General features: G+C 42.7%; 1 protein-coding gene across 1 annotated transcript in view; it reads left to right on the top strand.

The window, feature by feature from the left end:
- The window catches only part of ttll5 (tubulin tyrosine ligase-like family, member 5), an 88646-nt gene that overhangs the window by 59978 nt on the left and 5276 nt on the right, over positions 1-23392 (top strand). The window contains exons 31-33 of the mRNA XM_045693911.1: positions 139-337; positions 5221-5441; positions 9253-9338. Of these exons, the coding sequence (XP_045549867.1) occupies positions 139-337; positions 5221-5441; positions 9253-9338 (506 nt within the window). The remainder of the gene's footprint in view (positions 1-138; positions 338-5220; positions 5442-9252; positions 9339-23392) is intronic.

The raw sequence follows: 23392 nt of genomic DNA, 5'->3' as shown, positions 1-23392 counted from the left end.
CTGTTATTTCTGTTCCACTGCTGTCTGAGCCTAACCTTTTGCATCAGTAAAAGCTAGATGCTCAGTTCTTAATTTATCAAGCATACAATACACGTTAACTTTGGAACTATTTTGATCTCATTTCTTTTGCTCCCATAGCCCCAAGGCGTTGAGAGATGAGGAGGGTCTTTGGGATGGGGAGACCCAGAGTGCCTACAACCTGGTGAGAGGCGTCAGCCCCCAGCAGCGCTACCAGCCCATCCCAGGCAGCTACCAGCTCCAGTTCGCCATCCAGCAGCTGCAGCAGCAGAAGTTCCAGTCCCGCCAACTGCTTGACCAGAGCCGCACCCGCCACCAGGTTAGTGAGCTACAGACCACAATACCACGGACCGAACAGTAGGGTAAATGTGGTTGTGGAGTTTAGAGAAAAAGATCACTGCTATGTAGTTCTGGTTGTCTTGGAACTATTCAGCCCAACGAAATGAGAACCATGCATTCCTGTAAACCACAGGCTGAATGTGGAGAACCTCATGTTCAGGTAGACCCAGACTAGAAACCCTGCTATACTGTATATACAGTGTGGTGAGTGTATTAGAAACGCTCCTTCTCTCACTGGGCTGAAAGTTGCACACAATCCAATCCTTGGAACCAGTGTTCAGCTTTGTGTCAAAACCGTTTTACAGACTTCTTGTGATTTTCTCTGATTGGGGTTCAGAGAAACACTAGAAGTTGCAATTCTCCCTTTCCATCCCTTGATGTTTCCCTCTTACTCAAATAAAGCATAGATGTAAACACTTAGTAGGGTATTTGAGTGCTATTGAATTATAAATCAGGAAAACCCTCATCTCTTTTTGTCTGGGCTATATCAACTGCTTGTTTTTGTTAAGCAATGGGGATACTCTCCAAAAGTTGTGTAAAAAGCTCCCCCATCACCCGTAGAGGAAAGCCTTGATGTTAGTGCTTGCAAAGTTATTCTGGGAATTTCTCCTCCAACCGCTGAACAAAATGGTGTCCAGTGGGAACATCCTCACAGGGAGCTCGTTTCTTGAAAGCAAACATGAATTCTCACACCAAGCGAACTCTTTGTTCTACTGAGTCTACTGCTGGCTGTGCTTATATTGGAAGGTAAGTAATCAAGGCTGGCTGCCCACAAGGGCTCCGGCGTGGCAATGCCACTGATTCTACACTGAATAAGAAGCCTAATCCCATCATTCACAGCTCATATCAGATTCTACATTCATTTTGTTCCCATTACAATGCTGAAACTGATTTCTGAGGCATAACTTTTCTAAACCATTATAGTTACAAAACCTTTTAGTCATGCTTGACTAGTCATGACATATGCGATTTCTGCCATTGCTGAATGAGATTAAACTGAATGCCTTGGGTTACTTGACACTATATCATTTTGAAACTGGAAAAAAACCCCGCATTGGTTCTTGGTTTGCTTTGAAAGGAGATCTGGACAGGAAATCTGTGTTTATTCTTCTTGCAGCATTTGTTGTAGAGTCGTTCTATGAATGGCGGCATGGAGGCTGGGGAGAGACTAGAGGTATATTTTCTGGGTGATTTAAATATTGACTGGCTTTCATCAAGCTGCCCACTCTAGAAAAAGCTTCAAACTGTAACCAGTGCCTGCAACCTGGTTCAGGTTATCAGTCAGCCTACCAGGGTAGTTACAAACAGTACAGGAATTAAATCATCAACATGTATTGATCACATCTTTACTAATGCTGCAGACATTTGCTTGAAAGCAATATCCAGACCCATTGGATGTAGTGTTCACAATATAGTAGCCATATCTAGGAAAACCAAAGTTCCAAAGGCTGGGCCTAATATAATGTATAAGAGTCGTACAATAAGTTTTGTAGTGATTCCTATGTTGATATAAAGAATATTTGTTGGTCCGTGGTGTGTAATTGGGAGCAAACAGACCCTTAACTTGACACATTAATGAAATTGCTTATTCCAGTTATTAATAACCATGCACCCATTAAGAAAATTACTCTAAAAGCGGTTAAATCCCAGTGGCTTGATGAGGAATTGAAAAATTGTATGGTTGAGAGGGATGAGGCAAAAGCAATGGCAAATAAATGACATAAAAAAACATGAGCTGGCGCACACCCAGAAAAATGTATTTGTGTGGAGGTGCTGACTAACGGCGAATAAACTATCAAAATACAGTCGCTCACTCATATATAAACTCCCAGTAATTTACTATTTTTATTTTGATAGTATAAAGAATGATAGTAAAAAGCTTTGGAGCACCTTAAATTACATTTAGAGAAAAAAGGCAAACTCAGCTCCATCATTCATTGAATCAGATGGCTCATTCATCACAAAACCAACTGATATTGCCAACTACATTTGAATATTTTTTTATTGGCAAGATTAGCAAACTTAGGCATGACATGCCAGCAACAAATGCTGACACTACACCAAGTATATCTGACCAAATTATGAAAGAAAGGCATTGGAATTTTGAATTCCGTAAAGTGAGTGTGGAAGAGGTGAGAAAATGATTGTCTATCAACAATGACAAGCCACCTGGGTCTGACAACTCGATTGCAAAATTACTGAGGATAATAGCGGACGATATTGCCACTCCTATTTGCCATATTTAAAATTTAAGCCTACTAGAAAGTGTGTGCCCCCAGTCTTGGAGTGAAGCAAAAGTCATTCCGCTACCTAAGAATAGTATATAGCCCCCTTGGTCGGCTATTTGAGCCAGTAAATCAGCCTGTTACTAACCTTTTTAGTAAAAATTGTTTGACCAGATACAATGCTATTTTACAGTAAACAAATTGACAACAGACTTTCAGCACGCATATAGGGAAGGACATTCAACAAATGATTGAGGGCTGTTTTGGGGGCTGTTTTGTCAGACTTCAGTGCAGCTTTTGACATTATCGATCATAGTCTGCTGCTGGAAAAACTTGTTATGGCTTTACACCCCCTGCTATATTGTGGATAAAGAGTTACCGGTCTAACAAAACAGAGGATGTTATTTAATGGAAACCTCTCCAACATAATCCAGGTAGAATCAGGAATTCCCCAGGACAGCTGTCTAGGCCCCTTACGTTTTTCAATCTTTACTAACGACATGCCACCGGCTTTAAGTGTCTATGTATGCGGATGACTCCACACTATACATGTAAACTACTACAGCGACTGAAATGACTGCAACACTTAACAAAGAGCTGCAGTTACTTTCAGAGTGGGTGGAAGGAATAAGTTGGTCCTAAATAGTTCTAAAACTAAAAGCATTGTATTTGGGACAAATCATGCACTAAACCATTAACCTCAACTAAATCTTACAATAAATAATGTGGAAATTGAGCAGGTTGAGGTGACTAAACTGTGACTAAGGCCAAGAGGGCACACAGTGTGTTGTGAAATCTGTGCTGTGAATGTATTGTAATGTTTTTAAAATTGTATAAACTGCCTTAATTTTGCTGGACGCCAGAAAGAGTAGCTGCTGCCTTGGCAGGAACTAATGGGGATCCATAATAAATACAAATACACCTTTCGGGGTGGGATGATGGGAGGCACAGGTTATTATTATTTTTTTGTTGAGTAATGCAGTTGCTCTCACATCATCCTTTTTACGTCTAGGTTGAGTCTAATTAATGCAATTGAGGGGATGTTTTTCTTGGCCCGGAATGGCCGGGTTACGCAAGACTCTCTTTGAAAGTGATCCCCCCAGCTCCTGTCCACTCCGCTCCCATCGCCAGTTCGCTGATTGAGCATAGTTCACGAGTTCACCAAGCCACAACCACTCTCAGCCAGCCACTCACAGCATCCATCCACGATTACCAGGTAGGGTTGAGCAGGGACCATCTCTCCCCCTGATTGCGAAATTGCAGGAAATGGTTTGCAGCATTAGTTGGTGTGTGTGTCTAATCATATGCCATAAAGGGAACAGCGTTAAGAGAGCAAGAGAGCCAACCTGTTGTTCTCCCCTTAACAAACAGCCCTTTTACTGAGCTCATGGGAGGGCTGACTGTGCGCCTTGAGTCACCACCCAATCAGGGAACCGTCCCTTAAATATCCTCTCCCTCTGCTCTGCCCCTCAGTCTCTCTCGCCAGCTTGACTTGAATGGGAGTCTATACTAACAGACGCCCTGCAATTGTGTAGCGTTTCCATGTGTTCCATGGCCTTAAGGCTCATTCACTTTGGCTCAGAGTAGAATTGCCCAGTAAACCCTCCTTCTAAGTCTGTCCTTCCATTGGTCAGAGAATTAGTCAATGCCTTGACCCTACTCTGTAATGACACGTGAAAAACCATTGTGGGTTTTGGTCTTATTGAAATAAGCGCCCTCTCCATTCCGGCACTCACCTCCCCTGCCTTGTGGCAGAATTTATTGAAGTATTTGGCTTAACTGAATATAAAACTGTGTCCAGGGGAGCATAGGTAAGTGTGTGTGTGTGTGTGTGTGAGAAAGAGAGAGTGCTGTTCCGGTGCTCTACTCTATGTTCCAGTTACTGGGTGCAGACTGCACGGCTCCTCCACAGGCTTGGCCTGGGGCCACCTGGCAGCCAAATAAAGGTGCCCTCCCTGGCCCTGCTCAACTGCTCCACAACCACAGACCCTCCAACCTGGAAATTCAGCTTCTCATTTATCAACACAGAAATTACATCAAAATATTCTCTGTCACGCTGCCGGCCCTTTGAAATCATGCGCTGGGAAGCTGGAAAACCATTAGCTTGTTAGATAGATATATAAAGTGGCAGAGAAAATAGCATAGACATGAGATCTGGAAGGAATGTCTGTGAAGCATTCCCCAGCAACACAGGCAACCGGTGAACGGTAGTTCTTAAATATTATGTCAGGATGAACATGTTGTTTACCAGGTTTCTAGAAGTCATTAAAGAGATCTTGTCTAAACAAGTATGAAATGTGAAGAATTTGTGTTGCACTGCTTCCAACCTCAAAATATGTAGAGCATGTTTTGATAAAGGATAGCACTTTTTTCAAAGCTAATTGATGTAGTTGTCTTTTAGATCGATGACGTTTGACCTTAGATGACCTGGAAGGCAGAACTTTTTTTTTGCTAAAATCAAAGTCTGATCTTTTTTATGTTTGTACTGAGCACATTTACAATTTGATAGCCTTTCCCATCCCTGATGTAGGTAGGGGATTAGGTACATGATGCCCTATTGTATAAATCCTCTTACGTGTAATGTCATAACTTACTTGATTGTGAATCTGAAGCTAAATGTGTGGTTTTTGCTCCTTAGGCCATGTTGGCTGCTAAGGCCATGATGCCATCCTATCCTGTGACGGCTCCTTGGCCCCAGGCTCCCACCGGCCCATCCTCCTCCAGTCTACCAGTGATCCACCCAGGCCGCCAGAACCACAGCCACGCCTGCACAGGCCCAGGACACATCCTCAACCCCAAACCACCCAGCAGTGCCAGGGAGGGTCTGGTCAGGAAGACAGCCACCCAGCGCCTCAACAAGTAAGACCTGGGGCTAGAGCTGCCTTTGGGATGCTGCTGTTCATTAGCTTCTTACTACAATGTTCATTATTACCACTGTAATGTGGAAACGTTGACTGGACCATGACATGAATATGCAGTATATGTGATGGCAAGCTAGTGGGTCTAGAGGACTATGGCTGTGCTGGAGGGGTGAACCAGGGTCCAGCAGCAGCAGAGAGTTCAAAAGGAACTGAGAGTTAGACTAGCCTACATGAAGCGTGGAGCGAACAGTACCAGTCCCTTGGCTTCAGGCTGTATCTGCCTGTTCAGTAAACAACCTCATCACAGGCCTGATTTCTGCCTTCTCAGTAAACACAATGCGGTTCAACTGCAGGGCCCTATTTATGAGCGCTGTTTAAACCCTGTTTTGTTTGGAGATTAACAGAAGAAGAGAGGAGGAAAAATGGAGAAAGAAAGAAAAGTTGGGGAGAGTGCAAACGGAGCGAAGCCTGAAACTGCCATCACTTTCCCATGCTGCAGTATGACTTTATTACCCAACATCTGGCTAAATTACACAGCAATGGCAAAACTCAGTGATACGGTTGCTTGTTTGTTTAAAGCACATGGCTTCGATGGAGGGCTCCTCTCCCCCAGCGTGAGGCGCAGTGGTCCCAGCTCTGTCATTCTCCTCTCCTCTCCTCAACCTCCACCCCCTCTGGCCATGATGTGTGCTTCTGTAGTATTACATCAGAGATTTATATGGACCTGGCCGTTTGAATTTGTTGTATTTTTTGCTAAGTAGGGATATTTATAGAACTGTATGGTAAAGCCGTTGCTCTACCTGTCTGCTCCTACTGTATCTCTGTCTGTGTGTGCGCATGTCACTTGTCTTTCTGTCTGTATCAGAGGGTCCGTGTTGGTGCCTTTCATCAGGGGTACAAGGATTTGGCTAATGACACAAAGCCTTAGTGGCCGCCTCAGCAGATAGCAGCTTTGTTGTGGTGGCTGAGGCCAGCCAGGGAGCAGGAGAGGCTAGAGGGATGTGGTTGTGTTATGTTGCTGATGTGTGAGGAGCGCTCTCCTGGACAAGCGACACGGTCAGAGGGGAGGGAAGGCAGTGAATAGTTAAGGGTCGGTTATGGCAAGGTCGGTTAGGGCAGGGTAGGTGCAATGTTTGCTCCTCTCTGTGTGTCTTCCTGGCAGTTACTGTGTTTACCCTCTGCATGCGGAATTCCAGAACCTCCTCACACTCTCCACTGTCCTGCATTTTTGTGGTCGGCCTGTGTGACAGGGGAGAGTGTGGGAAAAACGGAAGCTTCTAGACCAAAAATGCACTGATGGAAAAAAGGAAGAAAAGAAAGAAGAGAGGGAAATAAAGAATGACGGATAGAAAGCAAACCTCTGTCTGAAAGAGATGAGATGATTGTTCACAGAAAATGGATAATAAGTTGTTTCCCTTTATGTTAACCAAGGTATTGCGTTGCCCTTGAAATGAGTTTAAGTAGTCTTAGCTCGTCCACCCCAACATGAAATCACTGTACTGTAGATATTAGAAATGTTCAAGGTTATTTAATCTTCAAAACACATTACATTTGATACTTATCTCAAAATGTTGCCCCTGCTGCCTGTTTTCCTACAGGACAATACATCATTGATGAACACAGAGTAAATCTTTGTTATTGAATCTAGGATCTGAATGACATGCAGTTTGGGTTTGTTGGAGAACGGTAAGTGAGTAATAAGGATCAAGATTAGCAGTTGTGTTTGGGAGTCAAATAAAGAGGGGAGTGGATTTATATGTTGGAGCAGCCAAACTGTCTCCTCTCTCTCGCCGAGGGCTGGGATGTAGAAAGAAGAGCCAATTCACTGGACCCACCACCAAGCTGCCCTGTCAGCCAATCAGAGCGGAACATCATGAGGAAATGCCAAGTCTGTTCAGCCACTGATTGGACAGACTTGTCAGTACATTTGTCAGAATTAGTTTCTGTCTCATTATATGTTAATTGATGAGAGAGATGACCGAAAGAATGTGAATGGACCACAATGAAGCTTAGTTTCGCAACAATGACTGCTTCTGAGATATCCTAAGATGAAACCAAAGCATCAAGGCTTGTCTATGGCTATGGACAACGTCAATCAAATTCTAAACTTCACCCATACCCCAATTGTCATGCTTTTCTGCATAACCAAATTGCTACTGTATCTGTGGCATACAGTTGGGCAGGACCCTAGAGTGTCGATTGGCCTAACATGGTTGCAAACTGGGAATGACTTCAGTTACAAATTTGAAAGCAATTTGTAACACAAATAAATTGTGTTTGGTGTTTGTGAGGCTTGGCGGGTTTTGCAGCTGTAGCTACGGAAACCCAGGCTGTCATGTGGCATTCTTAATAGGGTGACAATTACAGCAGAACCATTACTGTCAAACTGGCTGCTGCCTTCGCTGCCTATTAGTCAGCTGTAGGAACGACTTGATACTATAAACACATCACGCTGCCAAAACTCTGTTTATAAATGAACACTAATCCCCTGCCACCCCCCGGTTAGACGTCCAGATAGCATAAAGAAACGCTCGCTTCCACCATACACAAAGAAACACACAACCATAGACTATGAAATCTAGGAACATGGTTGCCTATCTGGGAAAATCCACTCAAGCCCCCTCTGAAAGAAAAAGCTTCTTACAAGGCTTTACATTTATTTCCTAAACGTCTAACTGTGGGTGCATACTCCATGCAGAGATACGTGTTCAATATATTAAGCCCTTCCATACTGCGGTGTTTGCCGGTCTACACCTTATGACGTGTAGAAGTGAGAGACGGTTGACAAAGTGATATGAAGAACTCAGAGGTCAAGCTTTCTCCAAATATTAAAGGGTTGCTTCCTGTATAGTTATGCCGCACTTTAAGTGAGCCAGTCCTATTTGTGGTTGTGTAATGGTGTGAAGGAACAACTGTGCAGTCCCTACAAGGAAGCAGTGTGTGCCCTCATTACCTTCTTAATGCTGCTTTGTCAACCCACTGTTATGGGGCGAGAGGTTAATACCAGCTAAGCTTTATTTATTGTTCCCCCAAAAATGCTTAACACATTTAATGTATAGAGTTACAGGCTTGTTGGCCCCTGCTTTATGTCCTTCTTCCACCCATAATGATTTATTCTGAGAAGCTGTTTACACACATTGTCCCTGTGTAGTCTGTTTCTGTGAGAGCCAGTGTTGTGTGTTCTATTAAGAGGCAGTGCCCTATACACGTTGGTAGTACTTGCTGGAAAGAATTGGTCACCCATTTCATGAAACATTATGAAACAGTATCAGTCACAATGGGACCTGTTCTCATGACTTTTCTATTTAAAAACACACCGGTAATTCCACAAATGACCCAGCCGGCACCACAACCGTATCAGCTAACCCTACAACGTACTTGTTCTTTTGGAGCGTCAGTGTTGAGGAAAACGTCATCCAGGACAGCTACCATGGTAGAGGAATGTGTCCCAGCACTCAGTAAACACTTAACCTCTTGGAGTGTCAAGAGACCCCCACCAGACCCTATGGACAGCACATAGCAAACCACCACGCTTTACATTTTTCCTGCCTGGTGATGTCACAGTACACACACAATGTATCCATAGTCGTAATAGGAGCCAGTAATCCCTATGCCTCTACTGTAACTCTAAGAGAATTGGCCTTCACAGTGCTCTTACAATAAGAGTGAAGGGCACTACAGTATATCAGTGGAACCCTCCACAACAATGAATGTGGAACAGCATTGGTTTGTTTTTGCCCTATCTCTGGATCTCTCTGGGTAATGTACTGTACAGGAGTTGATCACTCTTATCTTGTCTCTGCCCACAGACAGACCTCATCAGAACGCCCAGCCAATGGAGCTCTGACGTCCAACTCGCAGCATGTGGTCTACGAGGCCGTGTGCGGGAAAGCAGGTGGGTCTGACAGTCCACAGTCCACACACACGCTCCCCTCCCTGTCTGTCGCTTGCCCACTGGTGCTGTAGTCCTTGGGCAGATGGTATGCCCTCTCCATGCCAGTGTCAGTGATCACAGCCAGGCATAGTGACCATTCTTCCATCGAGGACTGATCAACACCATTTGGATATTTTTGTCCTGTTTGGCCTGACTGCTTCAGACCGGATCTGCAAGCAATGACAAGAGTATAGCTATTGCAAGGCTCTTCTCATTGTGCACAAATCCAGGCCTGATGGGTCTGTTTCAAAAGATTTAGGGGCCATCTCTGACTGTGTAAATACTTAATTAGGTTTCCACTACAATGGTGATCTGCTGTTTGATCAGATAGGCTCCAAGTGTCTAACTATAGAGGTCAGATGACTGCTAGCGGGTGAGTGTGATTGCCATCGCTCTTTTGTAATGGGATCCAGTGGTGGGATATAGACACAGTTTGGGCATTCCCAGCTGTTGGCTGTGCTTCCCATCCTAATTGCTGCCCAGCCACCTAAATCCCTGGCCAGTTGTGCCCCAGAAATCACACATGACTGAGCAGGTCTTTCATAGGAAACACAGTATGTGCATTTTGGTCTCATTGTGGTATTGCATTTTGTTATTTTATTGCTGTTATATTAACATTATTCAATTTAGTTTGATGTCTGCAAATCGTACATTTTGTTACTTATACCTTTTAGAGTGTGTGCGCGTCTACCGCCTTCTCATCCTGCAGTTGCACAACTCTTTCCACCCTGGAGCCTGAGAAAGGGACTGGTGGAACTGTTGAGTTTATTGCAGTAACAGTGATATTAAGCAGTTTTAGCGGATGCACATCTGTTTGTCTGATCAGGGCTTTTTTCCATAGTCCTTCTATACGTTAGCATTAGTGTATCACACCATTCATCATGTGAGCGTCACACTTGAGCCGACCAAGAGAAACCCAGATCAGCCTGCATCTGTCCAAACGGAGCTGGAAAAAGACAGCAGCTATGCACCAACCCAAAAATGTGTGCCACCAGAACATTTCTTTTTTTTCTCCGATTTTCTCTCTTCAAAGTATGAAGGTTGGCGTAGGTTAACAAACATCTTATAAAGTAATCAATAACTGTAACTGGATCCGTGGGGAGCTGCTCCTGAATTTCATGAATGCATTTTTTCCATAATTTAGGGCACCAGGTTGGGGGAGATGCCTGGTGACTCCAATACAACGCGAAGCAGTTAGCTTGGGAGAGAAAGAACAAAAAAAAGTCAGTACCAAACCTTTTAACAAGCCAGCCCTGGACCAGGTTTAGCCATGCATTGAGATTGGAGCAGTCCTGAAGCCAGCGCTGGTATCGCTGGTGTTATGCCCCTTGTTTTTCGAGTGGACATAGCTTGGTGGGGCTTAGGAACGCTGCCTGCCCAGTGTCCCTTTGTAGTGAGGTGACTGGCCTCCTCTGATCCACTCTGACAGGGAGTTAGAATGGGTCCGAACAGACAGCATTCTCTCTGATCAGCTGTCAGCCAATATTAATCACACACTCGCTCTCACTCTCTTTCCTCTTTCTCTCTCTCTCGCTCACTTTCTCCTCCCTCGTTCTCTCTCTCTCGCACTCACTCTCTCAACTCCCACTCTCTCTCGTGCTTTCTCCCCAAATGAGGACCTATCAAAGCTTATGAAAATATTTATACCTATTGGTCCCAAATGGTCTTTCTCTCATGAAGTGGGTGGTGCTACACAGAAGGCAGCTGAGGAGAGATTTATTGTATTCTGTTTGAGAAGGAAATGAATGCTGCACTTGTGTCGTTTTAGTAGGAGACCGGTACAGAGTAATAGTTCTGCCATTTTGTTTTTGCTTTGCTAGCCGGGTTTTTCCAGTTTTCCTTTGCTGACACTTTGCTGTTGAAGACAATTCTAAGTGAACCAAGTAAAGACGCATCACTCTCATTCTTCTTTTGTCCAATTCAGAAAAATCCTGTTTTTCCACAGGTATCTAGTGTTCTTTATCAGTCTGTATCTGTTTGGTGGCTTTGTTTCATTAGTGTTTGTTTATGATTTTGATTTCTGCATTACTGTTGGGGATAAAGGAAGGGGAATATTGGCCTTTCTCTCTTTCTTTTGCTGAGCTAGAAAAAGCTGCTTCCAACGGTCATGTCATCGGATTGGAAGTCTGGGAGATGTTTTCGTTTTCCAGCTCCATCAGGCCCCACGGTGTAAAAGAGCACCAAAATAAACAGTCTGCCGAGAGGGAATGAAAGGGAATACTGTTTGGAAGCACAAATACAGCAGCTCGACCTGCACTTGGAATTCCTTTTCTACTGGATGCCTGGCGCTGGGCCAGGCGATATGCAAGGGGTGAGGGGACAGCAGGAAAAGGGCTGCTGCCCAGTGGCTGCCTGGGCGGCTCCACTCATACCTGCATTGGCCATGAAAAGTAACACAGCCATACCATGACATTTTGCCAGCGGATTCCTTTTTTTCTCCATTGGTTTTGCACGTTCCTCCGAAACGTTTTAAAGTTCAGGAAATATTTCTACATCCAATACCTCATCTGATTTTATTTTCAGAATTGTCCTTAGACTAATTCTTCTCCCTATAACAATTCAAACATCTAGCAAACTGGCAACCCAGGGACCCCACCCAAGCAAACTGCCGACCCAGGGATCCCCATCATATGTTACCAAAAAAAAAAAATGGTCTTATCAGATGAATGGCAAGTAGAAGTAATCAACATTTTAAAATGAATAGATTTGGTGGACAGTTTCATTCTTTTGACCTCCCCACAATTCATTGGAAGAGGAAGTGTAAACTCTAACAAACAGTGCCCTCAGAAAGTATTCATACCACTTGACTTATTCCACATTTTGTTGTTACAGCCTGAAAAATATATATATCACCCATCTACACACTACCCCATAATGACAAAGTGAAAATGTGTTTTTAGAAATGTTTGCAAAGTTATTGAAAATTAAATACCCTAGTCATTACTTTGTAGAAGCACCTTTCGCGGCAATTATAGGTTTCAGCCATTTTGGTTATGTCTTTATGAACTTTGCACATCTGGATTTGGGGATTTTTTCCAATTATTTCTTGCAGATTTTCTCACTCTGTTAAGTTAGATGGCGAGCGGTAGTGAACAGCAATCTTCAAGTCTTTCCACAGATTTTCAATGGGATTCAAGTCTGGGCTTTACCTAGGTGTTGCTTTGGCTGTATGCTTGGGGTTATTGTCCTGTTGGAATGTAAATCTTCACCCCAGTCTAATGTCGTTTGCAATCTGAAGCAGGTTCTCATCAAGGATTTGCCTGTATTTGGCTCCATTCTTTGTTCCCTCTATCCTTACCAGTCTCTGCTGCTAAAAAGCATCCCCATAGCATGATGCTGCCATCATGCTTAGATGACTGGTTTTCTCCAGACATATCGCTTTGCATTCATGCAAAAGAGTAAAATGTTTGTCTCATCAGACCGCAGAATCTTTTCCCTTATGAGCTCTGTCTTTCACATGACTTTTGGCAAATCCCAAGCACGCTGTCATGTGCCGTTTTCTCAGGAGTGGCTTTCGTCTGGCCACTCTCCCATAAAGCCCATATTGGTGAAGTGCTGTAGAGACTGTTGTCCTTCTGGCAGGTTTTCCCATCTCAGCCAAGGAAGTCTGTAGTTCTGAGTGGTCTTTGGGTTCTTGGTCACCTCTCTGACCAAGGTCCTTCTTGCTCAGTTTGGTCAGACGTCCAGCTCTAGGCAGAATCTGGGTAGTTTCATTTCCAAGAGCACCACTGTAGAAATGGTTGTATATCCTTCCCAAGACACAGTATATGCCTCATCACAATTCTACCTCGGAGATCTTGTCACTGGTGTCAGTGAATGACAGTTTCGCAGGCTATACTAACAGCAATGCAAAAAATAACTACCCACAAAGGGACAGGTGGAAAACAAGCTCCTTAAGTATGACTCTCAATCAGAAACAACGATGTACAGCTGTTCCTGATTGAGAGCCACACAAGGCCAACAAAGAAATACACAACATAGACAACCTAGAATACAAAAACAAGAACATAAACCAAAAACCCCGGAACACATAAATACAACACCCCTCTAAGTACACACACACACCCCGAACCATAGAAAACAAATACCCCCTGCCACGTCCTGACCAAACTACAATAACCAATAACCCCTATTACTGGTCAGGACGTGACAGATCTACGGACAGTTCCTTGGACTTCATGGTATTGTTTCTGCTCTGACATGCACTGTCAACTGTGGGACCTTATAGACAGGTATGTTTCTTTCTAAATCATGTCCAAACAATTAAATTAGCCATAGGTGGACTCCATCTATTTGTAGTGACATCTCAAGAATGATCAAATGAAATTGGATGCACCTGAGCTCAATTTGGAGTGTCATAGCAAAGGGGTGTGAATACTTTCAGTGCCTTCAGAAAGTATTAACACCCTTTTACTTTCTCCACATTTTGTTGTTACAGCCTGAATTAAAATGTTGATTAAATTGATATTTTGTGTCACTGGCTTGCACACAATACCCCATAATGTCAAAGTGGAATTGTTTCTTTTTTCTTTTTACAAATTAATGAAACATGAAAGCGGAAGTGTGGGTCAGTAAATATTCAAACCCTTAGTTATGGCAAGCCTAAATAGGTTCAGGAGTAAAAATTTTCTTAACAAGTCACATAATAGATTGTATGGCTTACAGCAGTGAGTCTTTCTGTGTAAGTCTCTAAGAGCTTTGCACACCTGGATTGTACAATATTTGCACATTTTATTATTTTTTAAATTATTCAAGCTCTGTCAAGTTGGTTGTTGATCATTGCGAGACAGACATTTTAAAGTCTTACCATAGATTTTCAAGCAGCTTTTAAGTCAAAACTGTAACTAGGCCGGAATATACAATGTCGTCTTGGTAAGCAACCCCAGTGTATATTTGGTGTTTTAGGTTATGGTCCTGTGAAAAGGTGAATTTGTCTCCCAGTGTCTGTTGAATGCAGACTGAACCAGGTTTTCCTCTATGATTTTGCACATGCTTAGCTCTACTCCATTTCTTTATATCCAAAAATGTTCCCTAGTCCTTGCCCATGACAACGATATCATTAAAATGATACAACCACCACCATGCTTGAAAATATGAAGAGTGGTACTCAGTGATGTGTTGGATTTGCCTCAAACATAATGCGTTGTATTCAGGACATAAAGTTAATTTCTTTGCCACATTTTTAGCAGTTTTACTTTAGTGCCTTATTGCAAACAGGATGCATGTTTTGGAATATTTTTATTCGGTACAGGCTTCCTTCTTTTCACTTGATCATTAGGTTAGTATTGGGTAGTAACTACAATGTTGTTGATCCAGCCTCAGTTTTCTCCAATCACAGCCATTAAACTCTGTAACGGTTTTAGTCACCATTGGCTTCATGGTCGCAAATCTGTGCGGTTTCTTTCCTCTACGGCAACTGAGTTGATGGCTGACATTTTACGTGTTTGTAACTGATTGTGTTTTTATGTTTTTTTTTTTGTTGAACTTTTTTTTTTTTTACTTATTTTGTACATAATGTTGCTGCTACTGTCTCTTATGACCGAAAGAAATAACTCAGTTTTCCTGTTTTCTTATGGCAGAATACATTCATCCAGAGGCAGCGATCCTAGTGGCCGTGGACTTTAATGCAGGGAAACTTAAATCTGTTTTACCAAATGTCTATTAGCATGTTAAATGTGCAACCGGAAGGAAAAAAAAACTCTAGACCACCTTTACTCCACAAACAGAGACACGTACAAAGCTCTCCCTCGCCGTCCATTTGGAAAATCTGACCATAATTCTATCCTCCTGATTCCTACTTACAACCAAAAATTAAAGCAGGAAGCACCAGTGACTCGGTCAATTAAAAAAGGTGGTCAGATGAAGCAGATGCTAAGCTACAGGACTGTTTTGCTAGCACAGGCTGGAATATGTTCCGCGATTCTTCCGATGGCATTGAGGACTACACCATATCAGTCACTGGCTTCATCAATAAGTGCATTGATGACGTCGCCCCCAGAGTGACTGTACATACATACCCAAACCAATAGATTACAGGCAACACTGAGCTAAAGGGTAGAGCTGCCGCTTATAAGAAATCCATCTATGCCCTCAGACGAACAGTCAAACAGGCAAAGTGTCAATACAGGACTGATCCTGATCCTCAACACAGGGGCCCCTCAGGGGTGCGTGCTCAGTCCCCTCCTGTACTCCCTGTTCACTCATGACTGCACGGCCAGGCACGACTCAACCACCATCATTAAGTTTGCCGATGATACAACAGTGGTAGGCCTGATCACCGACAACGACGAGACAGCCTATAAGGAGGAGGTCAGAGACCTGGCCTTGTGGTCCCAGGACAACAACCTCTCAACATGATCAAGACAAAGGAGATGATTGTGGGCTACAGGAAAAAGTGGTGTCAGGCAGTCAGAGGAAGACTCAAAAAATAGTCAAATTCCAGCCCCCCTAGTCATAGATTATTCTCTGCTGCCGCACGGCAAGCGGTACCGGAGCGCCAAGTCTAGGTCCAAGAGGCTCCTAAACAGTACCACAAGGAACGAGGAAGAGCTCGGTTTTGTTTGGAAAGTTTGTTGTTTAAAAGTATATTGGAATGTTCTTCTTATATTGGATCCCGCGACACAGTTGGCGTCAGTTGCTGGGACTGCTTGTATCTTTCCAGTGATCCTGCCGACCAAGGACAGGTCTGAGGAGCTATTTGGCATTGCAGCTAGCCTAGCTGCTAGTTAGCTGGACATCAAGCTAGCGAGTTGTTCTTGAATGCAGCCAGCACCGCGGTTAGCCATTGTGGCTGGGACCACGGATTGTCCCAGGTTTGTGGCTGTCTAGATCCCTGCCGTTTGTTGTTTTCAATTTTCCCCGTGACCTTCCCTGTCTGGAACTGCGAGGAGTAACAGCCTAACATACGTTGCTAGCTACCATGACAAAGACCAATGCCGGCGGGAGTACTGTTGAGGACCGTGCCAGTGGTGTTCATCACACGTGAAGGATCTTTTAAACTAATAAAAAGAGACCTATAAGCAGTTCCAACAACAAGAAAATAGTTAAAGGGTTTTGTCCAAATATATGTGGATTCTACTAATAAAATAATGGACGACCTGACCAGAGGTCCAGGACCTGAAGAACAGTTTGCAGTTCTCCCAGGGTCAGCTCAACGAGTTGGAACAGGAGCACAGCAAGATGACAGCAATCTGCAAGTCATCTCGAGTGACAATCAAGGCGAAACATGGTTGTGGATGGAATTCCAGAATCTCCACATGAGACCTGGATGGAGTCTGAGGACAAAGTGAGGGAAATGATCTCTGAGAAATTGAAGATGGACCACAGGAAGATTGAGGTGGAGCGCGCCCACAGGACTGGAAAACCCACCACCGGCCCAGGTGATAGGCCTAAGCCAATAGTGGTCAAGTTCCTGAGGTTCAAGGACAAGGTAGCTGTTCTTGAAAGAGCCAAAAACTTGAGAGGAACGTGTATGTTCCTCAATGAGGACTCCTGAAGCTGTGCACCAGAAAAGGAAAGAACTGATCCCAGCCATGAAAGCTGCCAGTGCACGTGGGGACATTGCGTACATCCGCTACGACAGGCTCATTGTCCACCCTCCCTCCCAGAAGCCTGGAAGGGATGAGAGAGCCAAGCCTATGGGTTCGTAGCCTCAACCCCACAGAACACACACCAACTGATTAATGGTCTGCTGAATGTATATTTTTTTTCTCTTGCTTTGTCTGCTCTTTTCAATATTATGTCTATCTCTGATAAGCTACCCAGGAAAGGGCTGAAAATAGCCCATATTATTATATGTAGTCTTAGAAATATGGTTCATGAAATCAGTAACTTGCTAACATCAGAACATTCATATATTAGCCATTTCTGAGACTCACTTAGATAATTCATTTGATGATACATCAGTAGCAATACAAGGATATAACATTTATAGAAGAGACAGAAATGCTTATGGGGGAGGAGTTGCTGTATATATTCAGAGCCAAATCCCTGTAATGCTTAGAGAAGATCTTATGTCAAGTGTTATTGAAGTGTTGTGGTTGCACATCTAAACCTTTTCTTTTGGGGTGTTGCTATAGGCCACCAAGTGCTAACAGTCAGTATCTAAATAATATTTGTGAAATGCTTGATAGTGTATGTGATGTAAACAGAGGTCTACTTTCTTGGGGACCTGAATTTTGACTGGTTTTCATCAAGCTGTCCGCTCAAGAGGAAGCTTCTTACTGTAACCAGTGCCAGTAATCTGGTTCAGGTTATTAATCAACCTACCAGGGTGTTTACAAACCAATACAGGAACAAGATCATTCACATATATCGATCACATCTTTACTAATGCTGTAGAACTTTGTTCTAAAGCTATATCCGTATCCATTGGATGCAGTGATCACAATATAGTGGCTATATCCAGGAAAGCCAAAGTTCCAACAGCTGGGCCTAAAATAGTGTATAAGAGATCATACAAAAGATTTTGCTATGACTCTTATGTGGATGATGTTAAAAATATTTGTTGGTCTGATGTGATTAAGGAGGAGCATCCAGACGCTGCACTTGATAAATTTATGGAATTGCTTCTTCCAATTATTGATAAACCTACACCTGTTAAGAAACTGACTGTTAGAACTGTTAAAGCTCAACTCCATCTTTCATCGAATCAGATGGCTTATTCATCATCCATTTAATGTTTCCAATTATTTTAATTATTATTTCATTGGCAAAGTGGGCAAACTTAGGCAGGAAATGCCCACGACAAACACTAAGCAATTATATTCATGCATGAAAAAACAAATAATGAAAGAAAAGCAGTGCATTTTTGTAAAGTTAGTGTGGGAGAGGTGGACAAATTATTGTTAACGATCAATAATGACAAACCTCCTGGCATTGACAACTTAGATGGGAAGCTACTAAGGAGTGGCTATAGTCAGCCACCATCCTATCTGTCATATTTTTTTATCTGAGCCTAGAGGAAAGTCTTTGTCCTCTGGCCTGGAGGAAAGCCAAAGTAATTCCGCTACCCAAGAGTGGTAAAGCGGCCTTTACTGGTTCTAACAGCAGACCTATAAGCTTGCTGCCAGCTCTTAGCAAACTGTTGGAAAAAGATTGTGTTTGACCAAATACAATGCTATTTCTCTGTAAACAAATGAACAACAGACTTCCAGCATGTTTATAGAGAAGGGCACTCAACATGTACTGCACTGACACAAATGACTGATGATTGGTTGAAAGAAATTGATAATAAGAAGATTGTGGGAGCTGTACTGTTAGATTTCAGTGCAGCCTTTAATATTATTGACCATAACCTGTTGTTGAAAAAATGTAAGTGCAATGGCTTTTCAACCTCAGCTCTGAATCCACGATATGGCAATCTATCTAATAGAACTTAAATGGTTTTCTTTAATGGAAGCGTCTCTAATGTCAAACATGTAAAGTGTGGTGTACCGCAGGGCACCTCTCTAGGTCCTCTACTCTTTTCTATTTTTACCAATGACCTGCCACTGGCATTAAACAAAGCATGTGTGTCCATGTATGCTGATGATTCAACCATATGCACATCAGCAACCACAGCTAATTAAGTCACTGAAACCCTTAATGAAGAGTTGCAGTCTGTTTTGGAATGGGTGGCCAATAATAAACTGGTCCTGAACATCTCTAAAACCTAAGAGCATTGTATTTGGTACAAATCATTCCTTAAGTGCTCGACCTCAGCTGAATCTGGTAATGAATGGTGTGGCGGTTGAACAAGTTGAGGAGACTAAATGACTTGGCGTTACCTTAGATTGTAAACTGTCATGGTCAAAACATATAGATTCAATGGTTGCAAAGATGGGGAGAGGTCTAGCCGTAATAAAGAGATGCTCTGCTTTTTTGACACCACAATCCTAAAAGCAAGTTCTGCAGGCTCTAGTTTAGTGTAATCTTGATTATTGTGTGGTCCAGTGCTGCAAGGAAAGACCTAGTTAAGCGGCAGCTGGCCCAGAACAGAGCGGCACGTTTTGCTCTTAATTGTAATCGGAAGGCTGATATAAATACAATGCATGCCAGTCTCTCTTGGTTAAGAGTTGAGGAGAGGCTAACTGCATCACTACCCCACCATACATGCCACCAGGGGTCTTTTCATAGTCCCCAAATCCAGAACAAATCCAAGGAAATGTACAGCATTATATCGAGCCCTTATTGCATGGAACTTCCTTCCATCTCCTATTGCTCAAATAAACAGCAAACCTGGTTTCAAAAACAGAAAGCAACACCTCGTGGCACAACGCCTCTCCCCTATTTGACCTAGATAGTTTGTGTGTATGCATTGATATGTAGGCTACGTATGCCTTTTTAAAAATTTATATAGTTATGTCCTTGAGCTGTTCTTGTCTAATAATGTTCTGTATTATGTCTCATGTTTTGTGTGGACCCCAGGAAGAGTAGCTGCTGCTTTTGGGATCCTAATAAAATACCAAGCCATAAAACTCCTGAACATCTAATCAAATGGCTACCCAGGCTATTTGCATTGCCCCCCCACCCCTATTTTACACCGCTGCTACTCCGTTATTAACTATGCAGTCACTTTAACTCTACCGACATGTACATATTACCTCGACTATCCGGTGCCTCCGCACATTGACTCTGTACCAGTACCCCCCTGTATATAGTCTTGCTATTGTTATTTTACTGCTGCTTTTTAACCTGTTGGGAATAGGGGGCAGTATTTGCACGGCCGGATAAAAAACGTACCCGATTTAATCTGGTTACTACTCCTGCCCAGTAACTAGAATATGCATATAATTATTGGCTTTGGATAGAAAACACCCTAAAGTTTCTAAAACTGTTTGAATGGTGTCTGTGAGTATAACAGAACTCATATGGCAGGCAAAAACCTGAGAAGATTCCTTACAGGAAGTGGCCTGTCTGACAAGTTCTTGTTCTTCTTGTCTCTGTTTATTGAAAACTGAGGATCTTTGCTGTAACGTGACACTTCCTACGGCTCCCATAGGCTCTCAGAACCCGGGAAAAAGCTGAATGATGTAATTCCAGCCTCTGGCTGAAAAACAGTAGCGCGTTTGGATAGTGGCCGGTCAGAGCACCATCAGACTGAGGCTCGTGCACGAGTCGACCCCATGTTTTATTTTCTTTCGTCTTTGAACGTAAACACGCTTTCCCGGTCGGAATATTATCGCTTTTTTTACGAGAAAAATGGCATAAAAATTGATTTTAAACAGCGGTTGACATGCTTCGAAGTACGGTAATGGAATATTTAGAATTTTTTTTGTCACGAAATGCGTCGTGCGCGTCACCCTTCTTTACCATTCGGATAGTGTCTTGAACGCACGAACAAAACAGAGGATATTTGAACATAACTATGGATTATTTTGAACCAAACCAACATTTGTTATTGAAGTAGAAGTCCTGGGAGTGCATTCTGACGAAGAACAGCAAAGGTAATAACATTTTTCTTATAGTAAATCTGACTTTGGTCAGGGCTAAACTTGGTGGGTGTCTAAATAGCTAGCCCTGTGATGCCGGGCTATCTACTCAGAATATTGCAAAATGTGCTTTCACCGAAAAGCTATTTTAAAATCGGACATAGCGAGTGCATAGAGGAGTTCTGTATCTATAATTCTTAAAATAATTGTTATGTTTTTTGTGAACGTTTATCGTGAGTAATTTAGTAAATTCACCGGAAGTTTGCAGGGGGTATGCTAGTTCTGAACGTCACATGCTAATGTAAAAAGCAGTTTTTTGATATAAATATGAACTTGATTGAACAAAACATGCATGTATTGTATAACATAATGTCCTAGGGTTGTCATCTGATGAAGATCATCAAAGGTTAGTGCTGCATTTAGCTGTGGTTTGGGTTTATGTGACATTATATGCTAGCTTGAAAAATGGGTGTCTGATTATTTCTGGCTGTGTACTCTGCTGACATAATCTAATGTTTTGCTTTCGTTGTAAAGCCTTTTTGAAATCGGACAGTGTGGTTAGATTAACGAGAGTCTTGTCTTTAAAATGGTGTAAAATAGTCATATGTTTGAGAAATTGAAGTAATAGCATTTCTAAGGTATTTGAATAACGCGCCACGGGATTCAACTGGCTGTTAAGTAGGCGGGACGATTTCGTCCCGCCGACCCTAGAGAGGTTAACTACTTGTAACTTATTTCTTATTCATATTTTTTATACTGCATTGTTGGTTAGGGGCTTGTAATTAAGCATTGCACTGTAAGGTCTACACCTGTTGTATTCGGTGCATGTGACTTATAACATTTGATTTGAGTTAGGAAGGACTGCTTTTTTTATTTTTACCCATCTACCAATAGGTTCCCTTCTTTGCAAGGCATTGGAAATCATATTAAACACTATTATTGCACACAGTGAGTTCATACAACTTTCTTTGTGACTTGTTAAGCAAATTTCTACTCCTGAACATATTTAGGCTTGCCATAACAAAGGGGTTGAATACTTATTTACTCAATACATTTCATATTTTTCATTTGTAAACATTTCTAAAAACATAATTGCACTTTGACATAAAGGGGTGTTGTGTGTATGCCAGTGACACACAATCTAAATGTAATCCATGTTAAATTCAGGCTGTAACACAACAAAATGTAGAAAAGGTCAAGGGGTGTGAATACTTTCTGAAGGCAGTATATACAGTGTATTCAGGAAAGTATTCAGACCATTTGGCTTTTGACACATTTTGTTACATTACAGCCTTATTCTAAAATTAAGGATTTTTATTTATTTAATATATCTACATACACAATAACCCATAATGACAAAGCAAAAACATTCTTTGCAAATTAAACAAACGCCTTATTTACATAAGTATAAAGACCCTTTGCTATTAGACTCAAAATTGAGCTCAGCTGCATCCTGTTTCCATTGATCATCCTTGAGATGTTTCTGCTACTTGGAGTCCACCTGTGGTAAATTCAAGTGATTGGACATGGTTTGGAAAGGCACACACCCGTCTGTATAAGATCCCACAGTTGACAGTGCATTTCAGAGCAAAAACCAAGCCATGAGGCCGAAGGAATTGTACCTAGAGCTCCAAGACAGGATTGTGTCGAGGCACAGAACTTGTGAAGGGTACCAAAACATTTTTGCAGCATTGAAGGTACCCAAGAACACAGTGGCCTCCATCATTCCACCAATCAGGCCTTTATGGTAGACTGGCCAGACGGAAGCCACTCTTTAGTAAAAGGCACATGACAGCCCACTTGGCCAAAAGGCACCTAAAGGACTCTCAGACCATGAGAAACAAGATTCTCTGGTCCGAGGAAATTAAGATGGTACTCTTTGGCCTGAATGCCAAGTGTCACATCTGGAGGAAACTTAGCACCATTCCTTCGGTGAAGCATGGTGGTGGCAGCATCATGCTGTGGGGATGCTTTTCAGCGGCAGGGACTGGGAGACTGGTCACAATTAAGGGAAAGATGAACGGAGCAAAGTACAGCGAGATCCTTGATGAAAACCTGCTCCAGAGCGTTCAGGATCTCAGACTGGGGCGACGGTTCACCTTCCAGAGGACAACGACCATAAGCACACAGTCTAGACAACGCAGGAGTTGCTTCGGGACAAGTCTCTGAATGTCCTTGAGTGGCTCAGCCAGAGCCCGGACTTGAACCCGATCTAACATCTCGGGAGAGACCTGAAAATAGCTGTGCAGCGACGTTCCCCATCCAACCTGACAGTGCTTGAGAGGATCTGCAGGGAAGAATGGGATAATCAGACAGAACAACTAGCCTACATCAGAAAACAGCAGTGTTTTTTTTAAAGATGGATCCCTAATCCTAGTAAAAATTCCCTGTTTTAGGTCAGTTAGGATCACCACTTTATTTTAAGAATGTGAAATGTCAGAATAATAGTAGAGAGAATGATTTACTTCAGCTTTTATTTCTTTCATCACATTCCCTGTGGGTCAGAAGTTTACATACACTCAATTAGTATTTGGTAGCATTGCCTTTAAATTGTTTAACTTGGGTCAAACGTTTTGGGTAGCCTTCCACAACCTTCCCACAATA

The sequence above is a fragment of the Salmo salar genome, chromosome ssa01, assembly GCF_905237065.1.
Source record: "Salmo salar chromosome ssa01, Ssal_v3.1, whole genome shotgun sequence".
Taxonomy (NCBI): domain Eukaryota; kingdom Metazoa; phylum Chordata; class Actinopteri; order Salmoniformes; family Salmonidae; genus Salmo; species Salmo salar.
Note: the sequence above shows the minus strand (reverse complement) of the source record. Positions and strands in the feature narration are given on the sequence as shown.